This window comes from Drosophila elegans, unplaced genomic scaffold (assembly GCF_018152505.1).
Source record: "Drosophila elegans isolate 14027-0461.03 unplaced genomic scaffold, ASM1815250v1 contig_468, whole genome shotgun sequence".
NCBI lineage: Eukaryota > Metazoa > Arthropoda > Insecta > Diptera > Drosophilidae > Drosophila > Drosophila elegans.
In genome coordinates, this window is record NW_024545855.1 from 2,049,974 (window position 1) to 2,074,385 (window position 24,412).

The 24,412-nt window shown below is 43.3% G+C and overlaps 3 protein-coding genes across 5 annotated transcripts in view; 2 read left to right on the forward strand and 1 right to left on the reverse strand.

The window, feature by feature from the left end:
* The window catches only part of LOC108143905 (5-hydroxytryptamine receptor 1), a 53,742-nt gene extending 46,820 nt beyond the window's left edge, over window positions 1-6,922 (forward strand). For all 3 annotated transcript variants that reach the window (XM_041708961.1, XM_017268482.1, XM_041708962.1), the window contains one exon: window positions 2,998-6,922. In XM_041708961.1, the coding sequence (XP_041564895.1) occupies window positions 3,359-5,032 (1,674 nt within the window). In that variant the 5' untranslated portion in view covers window positions 2,998-3,358 and the 3' untranslated portion in view covers window positions 5,033-6,922. The remainder of the gene's footprint in view (window positions 1-2,997) is intronic.
* A 4,752-nt stretch (window positions 6,923-11,674) lies between these two features.
* On the forward strand, window positions 11,675-12,749 carry LOC108143800 (CUF1-dependent copper transporter 1). The gene has a single exon (XM_017268322.2). It carries the CDS (start codon window positions 11,762-11,764, stop codon window positions 12,557-12,559), a length of 798 nt encoding a protein of 265 aa, XP_017123811.1. The 5' UTR covers window positions 11,675-11,761; the 3' UTR covers window positions 12,560-12,749.
* A 1,255-nt stretch (window positions 12,750-14,004) lies between these two features.
* LOC108143765 lies at window positions 14,005-16,669 on the reverse strand. The gene has a single exon (XM_017268294.2). The coding sequence runs from the start codon at window positions 16,547-16,549 to the stop codon at window positions 14,042-14,044; it is 2,508 nt and encodes an 835-aa protein (XP_017123783.1). The 5' UTR covers window positions 16,550-16,669; the 3' UTR covers window positions 14,005-14,041.
* Window positions 16,670-24,412: the final 7,743 nt, after the last annotated feature.

Genomic DNA, 24,412 nt, shown 5'->3' on the forward strand with positions numbered 1-24,412 from the left:
GGCGAGCATATGAAATGAGTGGGCGAACATCGCTCATACGCCGGGTAGGCTGCACAGATTTTAATCTCCTGAGGTTTTCCGTCTGCAGTTTTTCCCCACCCCCTTTTATCCCAGGGATTTATTACAAATCTGCTGTTTTTCTTTTTTTGGCTGTCTCAATTACCAGTGAGACGCTTGCTTCGTGACTTTCGCTGCTCAGCCACAAATCTGCTCAGCTTTAAGAATGCTGTCTCTGTTGGGTAAAAGAAGACGGAGAAAAGAAAAGCTTAATGTGCCAAAGTGCGGCGCCGGCAAGCCAAGCCCTGTAAAAAATGCGGGCGCGGGGGACAGGCGGGAGGCGTGGCAGCAGACTATAAACTGCAGCCATCAACTGCATTGCATTCCCTTTCGAGTTTACCATTTTTCGAGTGGCTGCTGTGGTGGATACTCGAGCTGGCTGCTTGAAACAATTGCTTGCGATATCTGCAAAAATTAAGTTTACGCTTGCTGATTTTAAAAAGCACTTTATGCGCATCCAGCTTTTATCTTTTTCCCTGGATGAGCTTATTTTGGGGGGCCACTCCACTGCGAATGAAAAACTTAAGGATTTGCAAGCGTCAGCGTGGCCATAAAATATATTTTGTGTTAACTGAAAGGCGAGCCAGTAAATCCCGCACACAGCACTTAATAAGGCAGAAGGGGTTGGCATAAATCTAAATGGAAATCTGCGCAGTAAACTATTTGCCACTTTCCAACAAAGTGTAGCAGTTGGCCAACTAAAATTACACTTGTCTACCAACTGGCCTCCGCAGCCAGGCTCAGATGGCTGGATGGTGAACAAGGCCTGTCAGCAAAGTCGAGGGACTGCGGCAAACCTCAAGACGCTGCCGCAGAAACCAGAGAAACTGCCAAATATTTGAAAAGTTGCTAGCTCGCAGGGAGGAATGTCAAATATTAAGGGGGGGAGGAGGGGAGAGACAGCTCAAAGTAAGCGAAAGTTGCTCATGCAGGACGAAGGACATAAATATTAAAACCTATGAATATTTACGCCCCTGTCGGCTTTGGCAATAATACAAATAGGCCGTCCTCTTTGCCAGAGGAGCCGCCTTCGCTAAGCCTGAGCTGCCAAATCGCCCGCCATCGCTCCCCCCAACGATTCATAATTAAATTACATTATTTATGTCCTGTTGCCAGGAGAATTCATCCGGACAGGAGTCGCACACGGGCTTACAGCGGCTTACGTTGTTCCATTGTTTGCTGACCAAATAATTGGGGCCATCTTGTCCCCTTGATTAGCATAATTAACACCGAGCGTTCGTTTGAGCGCAGCCACCAGCCAAAAACAAATAAATTCGAGTGCATTCGCACAAACAAGCAGCATCAGCATCGCAATCACGAATCGAACTCGTGCGCATCCGAAATTCCAATTGCCAGACAATTTCCCACCACAGATGAATTTTCCCAAATTGCAACGCACACATTGCTATTCGTATTTATTATTATGTCCAACCGATTGGTTTACCAATTTTCGTGTGAATGCCTTATTGTTTAGAATTAGGTGATATTTGCACAGTTTTTGAACCAGAATTGTCAACGATTCCCAGTGTTTCAGAATAATATAGGTAACTAAAGAGGAAAGAGAAAAGTCCACAATTACAGTCCCTAAAATCAATTAAAGTCCCTAAATAAAAGGCATTGTGTGCTACAAAGTATGCTTATTTTCAAGCACATTTAAAAAGTTGTTATAAAATTATAAGCATTAAATAGGTTTTCGGTTTGATGATTTATATGACTCATGCCTTAATCAAAAAAACAAATTATACAGTAGGAAAGAAAACAGAAATTTGTTTTCCTCGTGTTTTATTTATTTTATAATTAGTAATTCAAATTGAAAAGTTGTTTTGTATTCTCTTAACCGACAAATTGTTATTCCTGGCCAGTTTCCACTCTATTTTCAGCCAAGAAGTTCTTTTCCACAGAGAATAGGTTTATAATGATTCTGTGAGCATCAGCTTAATGTGAGTGCCCTCCTGTTGTTTCAAGTTTCACTTGATTTTTGAGTGTCGAGAGGGCTCACAACTGGTGCACAGGTGTGGCCTTGTCTGGCCGTCTAGACGCCTTTGCCCCGCCCTCGAGGCACCTGATTTTCGTGGCTCAATTGCCACTTGGCCGCCTTCAATAAATCGTACGGGTAGACACATGAGCGCGGGACTCGCAAATGGCATTTTAAAGGGGCATTTCAATTGTGAAGCCAAGTTCGACGACACCTCCGAACGCTTCGCAATGGAATTCAATTAGAGAGAAATGTATAAACTGTATTTCTACGCGAGACCTCTTTTACTTTTCCTTTGGCTGACCACAAAGGCAGGAAGCCGGGGGAGTTCCGAGGATGAAATAAATAAAAATGCCAAACGGAAGCTGCCAACGAAAATGGTCGCAACAATGGCGTAGGCGCCACCGCCTTTTATGCGGCCCTTTGTTTATTTGTTTCGCATTTCGAAGAACGTGAAGTGCCGGGGCGGGGGCGGGAGCGGGGGGCGTGGCCTGCGGTTTGTGGCAGGCAACGGGCCAACAATTCAATAATCAAAAGAAGTACGAAAATTAATACAAAAGGACGGCGACAGCCACCGATGATTCACCACGTGTCTGGGAAAATGGGGGAAATTCTTAGCGGGTACACAAACCAGCTGCCGATGGCCGTCGGGCCATTAAAACGTTTGCGGTTGCTTCTCTTTTATATTTTTTACATATTTTTCCCCGTATTGTTTCATTGTTTAAAATTTTCTGTGGAAAATGTAACAACTGTGACCATCATTAGGGCGACATGTGCGTGTGTTGAGATCTTTGTGTGCCGGGGAAAAAATTCCAGATAAAACGTAAAAGAGATGATGGAAGAAGAATGTTGTGACCCCCAAGGCTCTTGTATTTTATGCGTATTTAAATTCAGACTTTAAGGCACTGCCATTTGCACTTTATAAATACAGCTGAGTGATGAATTTTCTCCCGTTTCTTTTGCAGCCCAGCCGACAATCACACAGTCCACCAGCCGAGATTTATTAAAAGAGATAGCAGCGAGTGTACAAGGCATAAAAGTCAATGACCACATCAACTGGCAGCCGCAGGCAGCTTTTTTATTAAGCATACGCCCCCACATAAATTAGTAATCAAGCGACGGGGGCCCGAGGCGAAACTAACAGGAGGACTTATTTTTATTGAAATTATGATTGATGATGGGAGCGTGCAAGTAAATCGCGGTGCTGGTAAATCATGCTGCTGAGGGCCATTGAGACGACGATGATGAAGTCGGGCAGCAGCAGCAGGTCAGCACTGGGTTGCTCATACGCCGCGTTAGCCCGCTGCCACTCCGGTTGAAAGACTGATGGCTTTGTCTGGACAGGATTGGCGGCGCCATCAGAGCCACCGCCAGCATAGGAACCACCAGAAGCACCAGAAACACCAGAAACTGATCTCCACCACCACGCTGACGCTGTTCGTCCTCTCCCTCAGCAGTTGGATAGCCTATGCCGCGGCCAAGGCGGCCACCGTTCCAGCTCCGCTCGTGGAAGGCGAGACGGAGCCGTCGTCATCGCAGGACTTCAACAGCAGCAGCGCCTTCCTGGGGGCCATTGCCTCCGTCTCCGCCTCATCCCCGGGTTCTTTTGGCCTGCTTGGCTCAATGAACAGCAGTCCCGTTGCCATAGTCACATACGAGGGCATCACCAGCAGCGGCAGTAGCAGCAGCAATTTGGGGGACAGCAATACCACCTTGGTGACCCTATCGGATACTCCTCTGCTGCTAGAGGAATTTGCCGCTGGGGAGTTTGTGCTGCCGCCGCTGACATCCATATTCGTGAGCATCGTCCTGCTGATCGTCATCCTGGGCACGGTGGTGGGCAATGTCCTGGTCTGCATAGCCGTGTGCATGGTGCGGAAGCTAAGAAGACCCTGTAACTACCTGCTTGTCTCGCTGGCCCTCTCGGACCTGTGTGTGGCCCTGCTGGTGATGCCCATGGCCCTGCTGTACGAGGTGCTGGAGAAGTGGAACTTCGGGACGCTGCTCTGCGACATCTGGGTGTCCTTCGACGTGCTCTGCTGCACCGCCTCGATCCTGAACCTGTGCGCCATCTCCGTGGACCGATACCTGGCCATCACGAAGCCCCTGGAGTACGGAGTAAAGCGGACACCGCGGCGGATGATGCTGTGTGTGGGCATCGTTTGGCTGGCGGCCGCCTGCATTTCACTGCCGCCGCTGCTGATCTTGGGCAACGAGCACGAGGACGAGGAGGGCCAGCCCATCTGCACGGTGTGCCAGAACTTTGCATATCAGATCTACGCCACCCTGGGCTCCTTCTACATCCCGCTGTCGGTGATGCTGTTCGTGTACTACCAGATCTTCAGGGCGGCGCGGCGGATTGTGCTGGAGGAGAAGCGGGCGCAGACGCATCTGCAGCAGGCCCTCAATGGCACGGGATCGCCATCGGCTCCGCAGGCTCCCCCGCTGGGTCACACGGAGCTGGCCAGCTCGGGGAACGGGCAGCGGCACAGCAGTGTGGGCAACACCTCGCTGACCTACTCCACCTGCGGCGGGCTGAGCAGTGGCGGCGGGGCTTTGGCAGGACATGGCAGTGGTGGGGGGGTGAGCGGATCGACTGGACTACTGGGCTCGCCGCACCACAAGAAGCTGCGGTTTCAACTGGCCAAGGAGAAGAAGGCCTCCACCACGCTGGGCATCATCATGTCCGCCTTCACCGTCTGCTGGCTGCCCTTCTTCATCCTGGCCCTCATTCGTCCCTTCGAAACGATGCACGTGCCGGCCTCGCTCTCGTCCCTGTTCCTGTGGCTGGGCTATGCCAACTCGCTGCTGAACCCCATCATCTACGCCACCCTGAACAGGGACTTCCGCAAGCCCTTCCAGGAGATCCTTTACTTCCGCTGCTCCAGCCTGAACACGATGATGCGGGAGAACTACTACCAGGATCAATACGGGGAGCCGCCTTCGCAGCGCGTGATGCTGGGCGATGAGCGGCACGGAGCCAGGGAGAGCTTCCTCTAGGCCCTTCCCAAGGACATGTTTTGTTGTGCCCAAGACAAGCGAATCTGAGCTGCTCGAAGGATCTTCCCCAGGTTTCCGGAAGAAGGCCACATCTGTGCTCGACGCACTCACGCACACCTAAGTATACACACTGGGGTGGACACCTAAGCAAAATAGATAATGTAAAGTTTTAGGGGGGGAAAAGTGTTTTTGGACAGTTCTAAGTACATGTTCCCTGAGGTCTTAAACAAAGAGTTACGACTTTTCTAGTGGCTTAATACAAAATGCACTTAATTTTGATGACCTTTATAGTACCTCCCAAAAGTTTACTGACTTTTCAAAACCTATGTTTGCTAACTAATGTTAAATAACTTGTAAAGGCTAAAATAATACGCAAGCAATGAACATTGATTAAATAGAATATTTATTTAACTTATGTATAGAAAGGCAAGGAAAGAGTTTTAAAATAATTTCAAAATGTATTATTTTTATGTAAAAGTTAAATTCAAACAAAAATTATGGATAAATTAGGGAGAGTCTAGGATTATTCCAGACCTCAAAGACCTAAAGCCTCAAAGAAAAAGATACTAAGGACTGACCAAAGATAAATTTTCACCACCCCAGTACTCACACATGGATATTTGTATGTAGTAGTGTTAGTAGTGCGTATCTCTGTATATGTGCACCGCCCCTGACGACTCCTCTTAAATGTAACTTGTTGTTGTAATTTTAAATGTAGAACTAAGCAATCGGCGTGGTCTATACCACACACCAACACACACACCTCACACTCACACACCAAACACACACGGTTGTAACTGTGACAGGTTTCTACGGTTCCTTTTATGTTTCGAAAACAATCAGCACCGGATATGAGACACAATCGTTATCGAATCTATTGATACCCCTTAAAAGAAAAGGGAAAAACCAAGAAGCCCTATTTCCTTCCCCCAAAAAATTGCCAGCGTAGTTAGTTGATTTGCGATACTCAAACTGAGCCAAAAATTAAATTTACAAACTGCAGAGTGCAGCCAATTAAGTCTACTATTTAACCTAGTTATATTTATGTTTGTGCAAGAAGCTATCCACTGTAAATACCCAGCCATCTGCGACTATATATATATGTCTATAACGATAGTATATATATAAAGATATAGAGAAAGTAGCCTATATAATATATATATATGTATACACTGTGCGGCTCAAGCTCAAGTGAGAAGAACTAAATTGTATTTTGTAACTTTCTGCATTACTCTTTCGTTGTATTTTGTATGAAAAGTCACGCCTCTCTGTGATACCAAACATTAAGCATTACTTTTATGTTTAGATCGAAGCTGCATCAAACGTAATACACACATACCTATACATATAGATATAGTCAAACTAAGTGTGCATGTTTTTATTGTATATGTATGTAGCACTGCGAGAAGTGCATTATGATATTCGCAACAAACCAAACAACAAAAAATGGTAACTGGAAACTGGAAACTGAGCTATTCATAACTTGTTGTTTCAGCGCAAACACAAGTGAGAGATAAACTATCAATCAATTTACATAGCCGACACACTTCCACACACCCACAATCGCCACCCATTGAATGAAATTGAAAATGGAAAACGGATAACGAAAACTAAAATGAAAAACAAACAAAGGCAAACGAGCATGACAAAACTAAGCGCAGCTAATTATACGCAAACCAAACTAAAGGTTATTGCAAAAAAACAAACATCAGATATTATAATTCAAAACAAAACAAAAAGTAATTGAGAATAACAAACAAAAGAAAAACTAAAAACACTTTCCGAGTGATGCTTACAAAACTGCAAAACTGCATTTGAAAACTGTTTTTCTGAACAAAAAAACCTGCGGAAATTAAGGCATAAAATAAAAGGCAAACCGTATCAATGTAATTGACTTTCTTTTGATATTATTATTATTATTATATTATTTGTAATTGGAGAGGGGTGCCTGGAAATCTCTAGTAAGTACAATTTTTTTTTTTTCAAATCCTAACTTGCTAAATAAAAAATCATAAAGCTTTTGTAAATTTTTAAAACCCTACCAAGTGACTTTAAATTAACAGAGAAGTGGCTTTTGAAAACTTTTTGAATCTTAACAAGTGACTTAAAAAGTTCGGAGATTTACTTTGCATCCCAATACAATAAAGGCAATTGAGTTCTTTGAAAATGTATTTATTGAGAACAAAAGTGTTCTGCAAAAATTAGATGAAAAGCGACAGGTTCAAGTAGCCAGAGCTGATATAAAGCAGCGAAAGCGGGTAAAAAAATCAGAACTGAATGCAAATTTAACAAATGCGACCTGCAGCAGCTGCTGGCAGTTTGTGTTGCTCAATGTCAACCCAATGCGCAATTTAACAGACTGGCGGACCAAAAAACATTGAAAAGCAGCTGCAAGCCAGTCGCCCATCGAGTGCATTCAGCTCATTGCGAGTGACAAGTTGGGCAAACGTGCAAAATGCACGGAAACGGAAGCTGCAGCTGAAGGGAAAAAGTGAAAAGTGAAATAGGGGGAAAAAATAGGGAAAACGACGCCAACATGCCGTTCATACCAAATGGCAAACACTAACAAACTAACAAACATTGTCGGCGGAAGTCCTCGAAATGTGCGTTGCTGTATGCAAATATCTGCTCTTTCCTTACCTCCACCTTTTGCCAGGCACAAAACAAGGCGAGCGCTCCTAAGCAGGCGGTCGAGATTCCAGGAAATAGAAGCGAAGCAAGGCGCTCCTAAAAGGGTATGACAATGACAAAGTGAGCCGGATCTAACGGCGCCAGCAGCAGAACCAGCTTCACACTCGCAAAAAGTATCACACCACTTTGACAGAATTTTGGTATGTATTCAGCAAGACCACGGTAAGAAAAATATACCGGAAAAGAGCAAAAAAATTCGAAAGAAAAATAAAAAGGGATTGATTCATTAATTCCGAAATAGGTATCCAATATTTTCTTAAAAATATGGCCAGAAAAATACAGGTTTCGAGGTCATATAAAATATTTATTAATAGACAATATAATATTACTAATTTTACATAAAATGTTTTCTTAATATCTATAATATTATATTATTTGATAAAATGTTTTTTCTTCTTCTTTTTTCTCAATATTTCTTTAAATATAATATTTAAATAACATAGAAACCCTCTAGTTTGAAAGAGAATTACCCATTTTAAACATAGCTGAGACCTAGTATTCCACGGTGCAGCTCAAGCTGCTGGCTGCCTGCTGATAAATGATGATTTTATGCCCGCTTTCCCGCACTGCCGTCTACATGCTAGTATGCCACTTTATGTACCAGTCGAAAAAAAAGGACACACACCGAGCACAAGGCCACGCCTTTCGCCCCGGATGTGGACGGGGATATGTGTTTTGGGTGCGCTTTGCTTTTCAGCTAAGCGGATTTTTGTATTCAAATAACTGCGTTTGGCACCCAAAAAAAAGGAACCCCAAAATGAAAAACGATGCCGACGAGTGCAGTGAAATTGCTGCAACAAGGGAGCGTAAAATTTACCGCATCGCCAGCAGTAAAGTCTGCAGTTTTACGAGCACTTTTTTCTATTAGCAGTTACGTGACACTAATGCGACGTTTATGAAACATCTCGAATCGGCACGAGGGTCGGCACGATGTCCTTGAGAAGTTTCCAGCGGGGCTTCTAGCAAAAATCGCTTATGAAAATGCCTGCAGTTGTTGGGCTCGTAGCTGTGAAGTGCTAACAAGCACTCGCCACATAAATCAAAAGACAGGACGAGCAGGACCCTTTTCTGGACGGCCCAGAGAAACAATAAAAGCCAAACCAAAAAAGACAGTGGCAGTGGCAGTGGCTGGGGCACGTAACAAAAAACCAACCCAATTGAGCCCAATTTCCTGTGAGTGGCACTCTCCAGCCTCTAACTTTCGGGAAGTCGGCGAAAGGGCCGCCAAAGTGGCTAGATTTGTTTCGATAACGCAATCGAAAATCGATGACCCTCCCCCGGCAGCCAAATGTCCAATGCGCTGCAAGGTAATACGACAAATTTTCAAATGTATTTGCCCCAAAAGAAATGAGCTCCAGTTTCAGCAAATGACTTTCGGTGGGAGGAATGGATGGATGCCCCTTGGATGTTAGATGTTAAATTTAATAAATATCAAAGCAGCATCTCGACGAAATGGGAATTTAATATTTTGTGTGGGTATTAAATGGCTCGGGGAACGGAAATATAAAGTGTAATCAAATGCTATTTACTTTTCGTACTTCTGTGACAATAAGCTTGAAAAAAAACACGAGCTTTGGGGTGGCTTTCATTCATTAAAACCTGCCGACATTGTTAAAGCAAATATTGCGTATCCGCCGGGTGAGCCAGGGGCAGCCGAAGAGGTTGCAACACGAACACCTTTGCCTTTGTCAAAATGTATTCAAAACAAATTATGTAAATTATTCCGAGCGCTAACAACTCCATTTCAACATGACGCGATAGGAATCTGCACTCTTCTCCTCCGCGATCCCCACTTCCCCCCGCTTTGTTATAATTGCGGAGAATGTTTTAATAAATGCCGACCTGCGGGGCTTGCGACACTGTCCCGAATTGCTCAGAAGCACGGGAAAAACTGAGCCGAAATGTCTGAGAATATGTACAAAATTAAGTTGATTAAATGGACTTAGCTGTGCGATTACACGCAAGGCTGCCCGGACGGTTCGGGTTTGTTTCGCTTTTCTTTCGGATGTCCCAGAATGTCCCAACACCCACACGCACACACACATACACACACACACACACACATAGGGCAAACATTTTTCATTCCCTTCCCGGAATTCATAGCTGTCGCTTTATCGAATTTAAGGAAAAGGGGACGGGCAGGAAAACTTTGACCATTGAAATCTCAGTCTCGTGGGAGCAGTCGTCTTTAGTCTCATTAAATGCCGCATGATTAACGCTTTGCTCTACGAGACAATTGATAAGGAATGGAACGGAGAGCCAGGCCCACAAGGAGCTTTAAGCCGTGTCGGGCATCAAAAGGAATTACATTCCCGGGCAGCCAAGGACTGCAAACAATGGACACTGCAGCTTAAGTAAAGGGTAGCCGACATGCTTTGCTCCAAACTGGGTAACCTAAAGGGATTTCCTTAACTTCGTTTTTTTTTTGCTGCCATATGACCAAGAAATTCCCTCATGTAGGTTTTAAATAGAGGAAGTTTTTTTAGCTGAGCTTTAACATTTGCATCTGAAATTGTAGCAATTGAATAAAGGGCTCCACTGAAAGGTAAACATTTGTATATTAAAAAACATATATATTAGTTTTTCGTTAATATTTTTCCAAATCAGCAGGGTATTCAATAGGCTTCTAGTTGTACTTGAACAAATCTTGCTCTCCTTCCATTTTGACAATTAAGGTCCGTGAGGCAGGTTGAAAACGGAAGCGCACGAATAGCCACAGAAAAGAAAAGCATTTAAGGCAGGACTCACTTTGTTGCCGGCTTCGTCGGGTTCTTTGTTTTTTGTGGGACAAACAAAAAGGCACCCCGAAAGGAAAAATTACACTGGAGCCTTGCTGCGATGGCTGCTGCTGCTGCTGCTGCTGCTGCTGCTGCTGCTGCTGCTGCTGCTGCTGCTGCTGCTGCTGCTGCAGTGTTCGCAATGATTAATGTGCTCCTGCACAAAGCAGCGGCATTAATGGGCGGTCAGCGAGGCGTTCCCAGCGACAGCTAGTGGCTTAATTTCAGCAGGAAAATCGCCTCGCGTTCCTTTCACCGCCACGTACTGTACACTCCCCGAAAAAGGCTGCCGAAGATGGCAGCACGTCTGGGTAAAAAATCTTGTTCAGCAATCAGCGGCTGGCCCATAAATTAACGCGGGGTATGATTAATATTCGGTGTAGCACCATCTAATGGGCGGCTCGTGAGCAATTGTAAGTGATCGAGCTGGGCTCCCAGTGTACGAACTTAATTTCCCCGGTTGCTGACGCTTAAATCTTTATTAATATGCATGGTTTGGCCGTAGGATTGGAGGATTTCGGTGCAACTCGTCTCATCCGTGGGGCTGGTGAAAAATGGATGCCATTAGTGCCAGCAAATTTGCTCGCTTGTCCCGGACAGGATACTGTACAACGAAAAGTGGACTGCAGACAGCAACTGCATTGATTTTGTGGCACGTGGCATGTTCTGACCGCCTGTCATTTATGTTAATGATACAAGCGAATCGACATTGGGTAGCGGACGAAATTGGCGACTATGTATAGAACATCACTCGAAAGTGGAGGTAGTTAAGCAGATATACTTCTTGTTCCTCGCGAATATCTAAATTCTGTAACACGAAATTTAGTTACATTATTACCCACCTATTGGATGTTTGCGGTAATTGGACTCGAAATGCAGGAACATATTTTTGTTAGTAATTGCTGTAAACTATATGTCAAACTAAATATTCAAAATAGAAAATTATCTTCAGTAAGTTTAGTTTTAATATGCGCAATTTAGATTATCCAACAGATTTTTCAATAAAATTTACTGAGTGTAAACTAATACAGATCATACAAAGGAATTTGTTAAAATATTTAATAATATTTAAAGAAGGCTCTATTCGTACAAAATTTAACTAGGCATTTCATTTTTTGTCGCTTACAAGCTTGTCAGTCCCTATCCAGATCTACTTTAAAGAGATTACTTGTTTTTGAAATCCTTGTGAAAGCTGTCACTTAAGATTCGATCAAGTTAACACAATTAAACCATTCTCATATATTTTAACTGATGTCTGACCATGAATCACCATGGAGCTGATGTTCCAGAGAGTCACGTCCACCATCACGGCTCTGATCCTGGTGCGCCGAGCACCGTTCACGAAGGACACCATTCGCCTGGGATGTCACATGATGCAGCTCATGGGAATGCCAAGCACACTGATCACGGAGGCGGGGTACACGACATGACCATGTCGATGTTTTTTCATGCCGGCGACACGGAGACCATACTGTTCAAGTTCTGGCATACTGATTCCGCTTTGGCTTTGACTTTGTCCTGTATTTTCATTTTCCTAATGGCCGTGCTTTACGAGGCCCTGAAGTGCTTCAGAGAGTGGCTGTTTGCATGGAACAGGAGAAGATTGGCGGGCGGTCGGGATCAGTACACTGCCCCGAGGCGCTACAGGGAGGCCAACTACAACTACAACCAGCCGACATATCCCCCGAGGAGTCACCAGCAGTCTGGCACCCAGATATACGCCTACCGCCCAAGGTCGCCCTCGATGCCACCGCTTGGAAACCAGTCTCCGCCAGCTCAGCCTCCGACTATTCTCACCCCCCATCAGCCCCTTCACCATCATCATGTTCAGCAGGATCCCTCGGAAACCAGGGAACCCTCGAGGCTTAAGTTTCTGTGCTCCAGGATGCACATCCTGCAGACCCTCCTGCATATCCTGCAGGTGCTCATCTCCTTCCTGCTGATGCTCATCTTCATGACCTTCAACGTGTGGCTCTGTCTGGCCGTTTTGTTGGGCGCCGGAGTGGGTTACTACATTTTCGGAGCCTTCGGCAGCCACGTTTCGGACCATTGCAACTGAAAAAAAGGACTAAGACGACGAGCTGTCTAGGACCGCTGCTAATGTGCTTTTCTAATTAAAGCGAGCTGTAAAAATCATAACGGCTTGGGTACCCGGCCTAATTGTTAATGTTTATGGCTCGTAAAACAATGAATGCTGCATCTTCTGCCGGCTAAATTAAGGGGCATCTGCACAATGTGGGTTTTCGTGTGGCTTTGGCTAACGGGGCGTATGCGCAAAATAGCTTGGTAGGGAAAAAGATTATGGGGAAAAGGGTATGCTGACTTTTGGGAAGAGATGGATCATGATTAATTAGTTTATTTGAAAGGGAATTTGCAACTTTAGAAATACACAATTAACTATTAACTACAAAAGTAGTTTGCTTTAAACTAAGAAATCTCTTCTTTATGGAGTCTAAAATTTAAGTCAAATTCTTGTTTTGGTTTATTTTGTAATGACACATTTTTAAAGTAACCATAATATCGAAAGGTTAATCTGGACAACATTTGCGGGTGTCTAAGCGTATTGCCGCGTCAACCAAAGCAAAGTCCTGGCATTTTAACGCGTTATTTGTATACTCAATTTTTGTATCTGCTGCTTTATGGGGCTCCCGCGTTTACGAGAGCGCCCACATTCCGAGTCCTGTGTGTCCTGGTACGACTCGTATGGCTGCCCAGGTGAGCCAAGCGGCTAGGGATGCTGCCGCCGTTTATTTGGCCGTGTCTGGCGCTTCCATTACGCAGTAATTATGAGGGCGATAAAGCAACGCCGTGTTTACTTTTCGGCACATGAAAACATTGCAGCCGACATGGGATTGAGAGGGAAATGGCATGGAAATGGACGGGCTGCCGCCATTGTTGTCGGCCAGTTATCGGCGCTTCCACTTTCAATTAATATTTTAATAAGCTGACTTTACGCAATTTTCAGAGTCGATAACGCAGTTCGCAACGCTGCATACAGAGGGGATTTCCGATCGAAACTTAATCGTGTGTTGGCTAAAAGACAGAGACGGCTTTAAAAATTCATCCACAATGGTGCATGGCTACGAACAGCCCATTTGCAAGTCCTCTTTTTGCAAACCTATTGGTAAAATGAAGGAAAGTCATCCAAAAGGGAAATGCGTTGGAGCACAGCAGGCTTAAAATTGCAGGGACAATCCAAGTGAGTTCCCATAAACCTACTAAGACACTTTAACCACTCAAACCATACAAATCAGAATTATAAAAATTAAAAAATATATAGAACTAATTATTTTTGTTCTATATAGCCATATTAAGCTAAACATATGAACATTAAATTTAAAAAATGTAACATTTCGGTTCGATTTCAATTGCTTATCACAAAACATTTTAAACTCGTAGTAGCTTATTTTCGGCAATTTTCGTTGCGTAGGATTTTAGAAGAAGAAAAACGCAATCAAATGCTATGAATTGAGTAAGACAATAACAATAACTAAAACAAGTTGCTTCCGGGGAAATTCGTATTTATATATAAAATGGTCAGTTAATGTGAAATTCCCATTGGTACGTTTGCATTGTTGACGGTGAAGGCCAAGTCGTTAAAGTGGGCTGGCAAGTAGGCTAAAAATGTGGACTCCGTTGCCGCATTGCTGAGCTGGGGTTTCATGGCGGAAAAGAAGACCCGCTCCACTTCCATAATGGCTTCGAGGAATCGGTTGGTGTGCAGCTCCCTGTGGCATTTGGCGTATTTCCTTAGTTTGGCCAGGTCCCTAACGTTACCGCCGACAGGGAGGGAGGGTATGTTCACCAGATCGGTGCGCATCATCCAGGCTAGTTGGTCCATGACCACCATATCCTTCACCAGCATATTTTCCTTTTCCCTGTAGGAGTAACGTTTGCCGTAGCGCAGGCGAATCCATTCAATGAGATAGGGCACACAATGTACATGCGGCAGGGTGGGCAGTACATATCGCTTGTCCTTGGCCACTTTTTCCAGACCCAGTCTGAGCATCTCCTTCATCAAGGGCAGGTTCTCGGGATCGTAGAAATCCTGGCCAAAGTTCAGGCGCGATGTTCGTCGATCCTTCTCTCCGGCAGCCTTTTTCCTCTGCAATCGCTCCAGTTCTTTGTGGAAAGTCTTCACATCCTTGGCAAAAACCCGCTTGGCCGCTCTATCAACCAGGGCATCCAGGGAACCCTCTTCCCCGCCGTTCAAAGCAGCACTTAGGTACTGCACATCGTCGTCGATGGCCCGCACAAAGGCCTCCTTCAGACGCATCCTCTCGTCGTCCAAATGAGTCCTCTGCAGCGAGCCAAATAACTCACGATAGTTAAACTTTACACAATTACAGCCTGGTGGTCCCAGTTCCAACAGCTGCACACTTTCCTTTCGGTCGGGTTGAGAAGAAGGATTTGTATCCTGCTGTCCAGGATCTGAATCTTTCTGCTCAGCCTGCCCAGTGCCGCACAACTGGAGGAACTGCATCAGGCTACTGGGACGTTGTTTTGGGGTTCGGTTCCAGGGCAAGCCCTCTTGGGGATTGTAGATTTGGCATTTGGCGCACTTTGTGGACTCGGGCCGAAAGTCTGGGCAGCCTGGTAAGATGGGTCTGTTGCCTTTCAGTAACTTGACCATTATATCTGGGAATTCGTTTCTGCCTTTTCGGGGCGGCACTTGCTTCACTACCGTTTCCTCTAAAGACTTTTTGTCAGACAATCTGTTGGCCTTTCTTTTGGCTCGATTTCTTGAACTGGATCTGGATCTGGGTCTAGACTTCTTCATCGATTTGGGCTTGGCTTCGGCTCCACTCGATAGCCTTGACCTACTGCCGGATCTGCTTCTTCTTTTGGGCCTTTTAATGGGAGGCCTTTCTGGTGGCCTGTCTGCCTCGAAAGTCTGACACCTTTCCTCCTCGAAATCATCGCACTTGTGTTCCATTGCTGGGCAACCAAAGGTTAATGCACTGGCGGAAGTGCCGCCAAAGAGCTGTTTCCTGGTAGAGGCCAATCTGGCCCGGTCTGCCATGTCCTGAAATCGTTTCAAATAACAGGCACTCATTTCTTCTAGCTCCTGAACGACTCGCTTCCGTTTCCTCTCCTCCAGCCGATTTCTGACTGTGATCAGCTCCTCGCACTTCCGCTGCTTTATGGCTTCCAGTTGGGCCTTCAGGGACTTTTCCATCTCTCGAATGTACTGATGATGGGCACACAGGGACTCCACATCGCGGGGTGGCAGTGAGGCTCGCCTAAACGACTCAAAAATGCTGTTGATCTCCTCGAAAATTATGCCTTTGCCAATTCGATGGGACTCGCTTAATTTGTAGCTGCCAAACCAGCGGGACCATAGATTTGATTCGGGCGGTTCCTCCTCCATTTCGAGTAGACTGGCTGAGTTGGCGGGAAAATCGGAGAGCAATCTGCACTCATTTCGCAATAATCCGGCAATGTTTTGTTCTTGAAAGTACGGCGACAGGGGCGTCATGATCTTCTCCTTTTTGGCCAGCTCCTTTTGCCGCTCCAGTTCCACATCCCTTTTCTTCTTCAACTTTTGACTTTGTCTAAGGCGCTCGGCTTTGTCCCTATCCATTTGGGAGGCATGTGGCAGCGGGAGCCAGCGATCCAGTTCCCTTAGAGTGGGTAACAAGTCCAGCCGGAAGATGCTCGACATGATGATCTGCTCGTTGACGCTGTAGGTCTGGCCATGATGCGGCGTCTTGTAGCACATCTCCATGAGGAACCAGAGGAAGGCCAGGTCGTTTCCCCGGCTCAGATGCATCACCAGATGGAGCGTTTTCACCGGCGGCGTGGGATGCAATCCCAAACGCACCAATATCTTTGCCAGCCCCGAGGCCGCCATCTCGTCCATGTTATCCCTCAGCATATTGCACAAGCTGTTGGCTGCCTCCAACTGGGATTGGGATAGTCCTCGGTACCAACTGATTTCCCGCGGGATCGCCTGGCAACCCTTGATCGGCGCCAGGTGCTCCAGAATGCGACGCCAGGTGCGCTGGGCAACCCCATTTTTGGTATCGCCAGGCACATGAACTTCCATTTCAGCTTCAATTTGGTTCAAGCTATAAAGTAACAAAATCGTTATCTTATGCAAAAGGAAATTTTGAACAAATTTGGATGGCGTTGTCAAAGTTTGATGTGCGAAAAAAATATTACTTTATATTTAGAAAAACTCCTTTAACGCAAATGTCACAGATTTAATAATCTACTCCAACTAGTTAACCCTAATTTTTGTAGAATGAACATACTTCTTTTTTTAACCAAATATTAAATTAAATTTTAATAAGTGTGTCTTGAAATAATACAGACAGTTTTAATATATAAGTATTAATTCAAAACTAAATAATACAACCCCACAAATTATAGTTTCATTTTTGTACCGTAAAGTTTAAAACTGTAGTCTATATATATAAGTTTTATTTCGTGATAAAACCATCTTAAAATTCATGAAACAATAGTTTACTTTCTTGGGTGTATGTACTTATGGATACACTATTACATTTTTGTTTCCTTTAAAATAGTTTAACTTTAACAACCAGCTTTCATCAGTAAATGTGCCACCATTAATTGTTGTATTGTATTTCCTGTTCCACATCAAACATTTTTCGTAAATCGGCGGCAAGGTTTTTGCGCCAGCTTAGTCTTATGATCCAGCGAAGTGTTTACAACTGCCAGTGTTTGCTAAGCACTTCCACAATGGCCGAAAGATAAATGATTGGGACCCAGAACATCGCCCTCATTTTATTTAGGCCAGTCCGAGTGACGCCCCGTCCTCGTCATCGTCAGCGTGCTCGAAAAACACATAACGAATTCGTCACACGGCTGCTGGTCTCTCCATTAATGTCCATTCGGGCTATAAATTGCCTCGCGTGCGAGTGTCGCCAAAGCGTTTGTCACAAAATCCTCCTCTATTCTTTCGGGCGCCGAGATTTTCGAAGGCTGGCCCACTACGAGTATATCATTAATTTATTAGCAAACCAAATAGGAATGTTTTTGCCTTCACGCACGCCCAGACACACACGTGTATCCCCTAGACTTTCTTTGTTTTGTCAAGTGGCACGGGCACGGAGCATCCCCACAATTAGGCCTAATGCCACAGGATACGCTTCCTGTTCGCCCATCTTTGATATGCCTCATAATTTATGACTTTCCACTGTCAATTAAATTCTTTTGAAAATGACAGTTTTGCCATTTGCTGACATCGTGATCCCCTGTTCTCGCTTTTCGTTGTTCGGTTTTCGGTTCTATTTCGGTTGATTTATGCACCGTCGGGCTGACAGCTCTCCAGGATATTTTCAGCCACGGGTCCTTTGTCTCGTTGAGGTTCTGCTGGCAGTGGCCTTTTTTTCCGGCCAACCACTTATGTGTTTTCTGGGCACGGGCAGAGTTGTTTATGTTAATGACCCGATCCGGCTTAGAAGCTGCTGCCTTTGCGGTCATTGGCATGTGTTTGTGCTCATTGCGAACGGCTTTCCAGGATGGCAGATCTTAATAATAGATATGCTCTCGCATTGTCAGGTGGAACTTATCGCATTGGGCACATACCAAGGAAATTAAAGTGCTTCCCTGACAACTTTTCCCTCTTTTTGGAGCCCTTTGCGGATTGCGTGACCAGGTTGTAGTAAGGTTGTAGGTTGCAACTTGTAGGGGCTGCCGAAATCGTTATAGTTACCGTGATGCCACAGGACCCACATAAAATGAATGCCCCTGGATTTATGGCAGCTCATCGGTTATTGATGTCGTCCCAAAAAAATATGTACACGTAAATGAATTGGGGCACTTTTTAATATCGCGCTTGGCATGAGCGTTTCCCTTCTTTTTGCGCTCCCTGGCGAAATTGAAAAACTTTCTTTTTGCTGGGGGAAGCGATTAATCCGAATGTTCTTTTCCGTCCGTTTCGCTTATTTATAGAATGTAGTTGCCCTTTTGCGATCTTGGGCATCCAATCAATCATTATGAGTTGCTATACTGCTTGCAATTGGTTTTTGCGAGAGCAGCTTTAAAATAACATAAACTTATGTAGCCATATTTTTTGCCGGCTGCAATACCTAATGCATTTTATTTGCTGACTTAAATGATTGAGTGAAGCAATCAATGTGAAAACTTAATAAAGTGCAGTCAAATAGTGAACAAGAAAAATAATGTTTACCTATGTCAATAATTGAAAATATATTTTTAAGATTTTCTAATTTTAAAAGCTAATCTGATAAGTGCAAGCATACTTTAAAAAATGTTTCGTGTAAATTAAATTCGTAAATGGAATTTAAGTTTTATGACTAGCGTCGAAAGGGTAAAAGGTCAAAATAACCATGTTAAGGTATGTGGCTTACTTTTCCCAACCTTGCCAATGTTGTATTTTATTTTGGCTTTGGCTTTTGCGGCCTGGTCCGTTCTTAAATCAGATTTTCGCGCCTTTTGCACCCGAACGCGTCTTCTGTTTCCCCTTAAAATTTACGCTCCACTGAATCGGCAACTTGGCAGACCTTTTACGTATATATAAAACCAAGATATAGGAACGGCTTTTTACGCCAACCAGTTGGGAACTGGGAAATGCCGCAAGCCAGGCTTTTGCTAAGTCGCTACTGCGTTCGACCGACTTTATGGCATCACGTGCTCCGCGCCGACTTGAGCTGGGATTATAAAATATATGTTTGGGAATAGCTGGCGGCGCACTTAACCTATCTTGGAATGGATGGGCGAAACTAGGAAGAATATTGGAATCGTTGAAGGGGGATTTTGTGGGCGAGGGGTATATATATCTCTCTTGACAACCCACATTATTCAGATACACACTGACACAGATGCAGATTCAGATACAGATACAAAAACAGACAGTCGCTTGTTCGGATGGCAATGGCAGCTGTAAAAGTGAAAACATGTTCGCATATTTCTACCCCTTGGCGAAATTTAACGAGCTCCTAACTTTATGTTTGTTTGTCGTGTACACATTTTGTTTTTATTGGGGCTCGAGAGGAGCTTCCCTGCTTAAGTGAAACATTTTTAAAGGTACCACCGCCCTACTTCTTCTCTTTCCACTCAACAGTTTTCGGTTAATGCGAAAAAACCCCAAACAAAAAAGCGGTGGAACTTTGGTTAGGGCCAATAATAATAACTGGCATTTGCTCAGAGCTCGCTTGTTGCTCCTGGAACTCCCCCTGAAACTTCTACCCCAAATCCTCCGAATCCAATGGTTGTTGCTACTACAGAGCCGATTCGAAACCCCGGGGCTTTGGCAAATGCACGATGCTTAACTTTTTCGCCTGCCCAAGTTCTGTTTGCTGTGCGCCATTTGTTTATAAATTTAATTTGTCTTAGCAAAAACAGAGACGACTTGTTGACTTATCGAGGGTGAAGTTTCCATTTTGCTTTCGGTTTCCCGCCTTTAATTTTCCGGCTGGCAAATGTGTTTTGCATATTTGGCCAGGATTTAATGCAAAAGTAAATGGGAATTCATAACAGAGTTAGCAATGTCAGCCGCTGGTACTCAACAATTTATAAGGCTTCCAATGTGCTGACTCAACAACTTTGTTGCCAACTTATAGAGTCCACTCCAAAAAAATTTATGAAAAAAAAAATAATTTAAACATTTAAATTATGGTAAATTTCCATGATATTTTTAAAGGAGAAAGAGTGCTTTTGAAGAACATAGAATCTTATCATCAGATTATATATAATAAGATCGTTAAACACCAAAACTTAAACGATTTAATTTCATCCTATGATTTTTATCCATTGGCCCAATAAAATTAATACCTTGTGAAAATTTGAATTAAATCTATTCTGTTTTTCTTTAAAAAACAAGATTTTTTTTCGCCTATTCTATTTAAATTGTACATTTTATTTGAGTGCATGCACTCGAGCCAAACAATGATTTGTAATATGCAAAATTCCCCTGCATTTTTATTGAGTGCCTCAGCGAACTATCACCCAAAAACCACCCACTTTCCCACGAACATGTTTGCTTATATGGTCGGTCTTTTGTGCTTTGGAATTTTATGCGTTATTGAATTTCACTTAAAGGCAACTCATGCTCGCTTATTTATATTGTCTGTGGGCGTGGGAGTGGTTGTGTAGTTGGGAAATGCCACTCGAACCAAGTTCAGACATAGTTTTTGTCTTCGGGGGCCATGGGATATATATTTTCGCATGTGTCTGTTCTGCTGGGAAAACCTTCGGAAAATAATATTCATATGAGAGTGGCTCGAAAGTCTTAAAACTCTATGGCCCTAGAAACTTTGGTGTGGCGAATATGATGGGCTAAACGTTGGCTACTCATTACAAGCTTGAAGAGGGTTCGACACTAGGGCAGTTAAAGAGTTGAGGTGTCGAAAAAGTTTGATGGCATCTAAAGGAGTTTCCATTATATTTGTCCATGGAATAGAGTCGCTTTCCTTTTCAACATTTTCCAACAGCATACCAAATGGGGCAGCATAGAGTGTAGTTTTGGGGCAATTGACAGAAGCGTCAAGCCGACACGACCATGGCAAATAATATTCATATGAGAGTGGCTCGAAAGTCTTAAAACTCTATGGCCCTAGAAACTTTGGTGTGGCGAATATGATGGGCTAAACGTTGGCTACTCATTACAAGCTTGAAGAGGGTTCGACACTAGGGCAGTTAAAGAGTTGAGGTGTCGAAAAAGTTTGATGGCATCTAAAGGAGTTTCCATTATATTTGTCCATGGAATAGAGTCGCTTTCCTTTTCAACATTTTCCAACAGCATACCAAATGGGGCAGCATAGAGTGTAGTTTTGGGGCAATTGACAGAAGCGTCAAGCCGACACGACCATGGCAAATAGAGTTCTGTATGTGGCGGTTGGTGCTGCCAAACACACACTTCAAACAATTGCCAAACAAAAACACCCGCCCTCGGCCTGGATGGCCGACAAAAGGTTTCCTGTTTCCGGCAGGCGGCACTAACTGAAATTAAACATGAAAAATGCAGCAGATCGAGTGGTAGTAGACTAGCACACTGCAAAATATATATGGTATATATCGTATTATTACAAACAGTATAAATATTTAATATTAAAACAATTTTTAATATTAATGTAGTCCACCCTTTTTTTCGGTACCTCATTTAGATGCTATTCAAATATAGAAATTTTAAGGAATTAATAATTCATTTTTGATGTGATTTTAATCGCTATGCAGATGTCGCTTTCAGCTGGCGTTTCAGTTGTCAGTTCGTTCTGGCCAACCAAAAATACCAGCCAACGTCTAAATATGCAAGGACACTATGTTGTTGGGATTTCGCTGATGGATTCAAATTTTAAATTATGCAGCATGCCAAATTTGAAATGCAAACAACTAGGTGGAGATCACAACAGGCCCACAACTAAGGCCATGTGGGCAATGTGCTAGATTTCAAAACGGACTGAAGCCAGAAGTTCCCAGAGTCAGATTCACAAATATAATTATTGGGCATAATCTCTGATAATACGAGTGCACTTACAAGCTTCAATGAACTTGTGCAGCCATGCACATATTTAGGGAAACAATGCATTTGGCATGTCTGCTATTAATCCTTTAAGCTTGCGCTTATTGGTGTACTGCATCTAAATACAATTTAGCAAGTTTGTATTAATTATCCTTTTATAGAGTAGCTTATAGATTAAAAGCAGGGGTGTAATATTTACTAACATTTAATATATCAATAAATATGAAAATTTAATTCAGGCTTATAAATCTGAATAGATATGATTTATAAAAGTGACTTTAATATTTGTGCCTCAATTAAGAAAATACACATTTTATACAGACTATGCTTTTAAATTTATATATATATTACTAGATACGATTAATAAAATTGAGATTTATTAATTCATATTATTTAAGAAAATACCCATTTAATACAGTTAGCTATTGAATATATAAATTGAAGAGCAGACTAAGCTTTTAAAGTCATATTTGAATTTTAAGATATATATTAATATACATTTAAATATGATATAATAGTTATATTTGTGTTTTAAGCTTTAATTACTGCTTATGTCCTATTTCCGAATGTCAAAAAAGTTTCAAGGTACAAAGAGTTATTGAATTTTAATTTTGATGATTTTCGGAACACCCAAGCCGCTGGCACTTTAGTTGGCAACTGTGAGAAAGTAGAAATGGCACTGAAAAGCATAAATAAAAGTGAGGGTCGGTCAGTTGGCCGAAAAATATGCTTGTTCGCCACTCGCAAATTGCAAGTGGTAAATGGCAGACTGCGGAGGAGCAGAAGATTGGCCAAAAAGTGCTCCCCGCCGGTCTGCTGATGCGCTCATAATTGCCACCAAATGCACATTAAAGCCGAGTGTTTTCCGTGGAGGCGGAATGCTATCTGTGGACAGGGCTTTTGGGCTGCTTTTTGTTCCATTTCAGCAGCACAATGTTGTATTTTATAACCCGGGCATCCTGGACGACCATGTAATCAACTTGCTAAATTAGCATTATAAATGCGAAAATGTGGAAAGTTAGATGAACGATGGGAGGTGGAAAGTGGAAAGTGGCTCATTAGCCTGCACAGCGTGAACTGCACTTAATGTGCTCTGTTTGCAATTGTTTTTTCGGCATTCCGCTCCTGCGGTTGCACTTCATTGTAATGAGCCAGCAATCCGGGGGCTTTGAACCACAGATCCTCATCGTTTTTTTTTTTTAGTTTTAGTTTGGCTGCCCACACCACAAACCGCAAACGCAACAATGAGCGGACAATAGATACAGATACAGATAAAGCCGGGGACAAAGATACAAATGCATAAATAAGAAGCTGACAAAGAAGCCGCAGCAGCTGCAACCCAGCAAAGTGTCAACGAACAGACATGCAAATTCCAGCTGGGACAACAGAAAACAACTTAACTGGGCAAACGGCACATGAAGTAAAACCAAGATACCCGCAACTTCGCTACTTTGTGAGAAACATCGTAAAACGAAGGCAACCCGGGGGAATTGGTATCGATGCGACGAGAAATGAACCATCCGCAGGACATGCACAACCTATCGAGCTTGAGGCTTCAGTCCTCTTGTCACTCACTAACTATACCGCCTCACCCTCCAGGATGAGTACACGGCCCAGTAACCATCACAAAGCATGAATTCCGACCGTTAGCACATGAGCAGCTGACAAGGAATAGGTGAAGCCGTCGATGGAGACAAAAAAATTCTGCCCAATTTGAATCAGAATCGCAGGGAGGTGCACAGAGAAAATTAATCTGTTTAAAACATACAGTTTTAAATCTTTTTTAATTTGGAAGGAAATAGTATTTGAGTCATATAGTTTTAAAGGCTATATAGCAAGGTTATCGTCTAAACTTTAAATAACTAAATTCATAATTAATTAAAAATATATTTTAATTAAAATCGAATTATAATATTATATATGAATACTAATCTAAGTTGTATTTGGCTTAAAAACTATTTGTATTCATAGGCGTATTATTTAAGAGTCTTAAGAAATTATTAAAAATTGTATTAAAAAGTCTAGAAATCGTTTTAAAAGAATAAAAATAATTATGATAATTTTCCATATAGAAAAATAAAATAAATTTGAAATTAGCAAAGCTTACTGAAGGGTTTACTACTAAGAATGAACTGTAGAGAATTAGGAAATGCTGTAAAATAACTTTTAGAACCCTTGCCTTATCTAATCCTGTTTCATTATTGTATAACTTTAACTGACAAGGTGTTGTTGTTGCGTTCAGTGTAAGCTTTGCGCTACAATTTCTTGGCTGGTGTCAAAGGCGGAGCGAAACATGTTGCAGGCCGCCAACTGTGCGTGGGCAAGGGTAAAACCAAAACCAACACCCACAGCCCAACAACAAAGACATCGGCGAACGGAAGTGTTGGAGCGATGGAGCCGCTTTAAAAAGGTCACCATTTCAGGCTGGCGTGACATCCTCGAAGTAGCAGCAGGCACACGTTT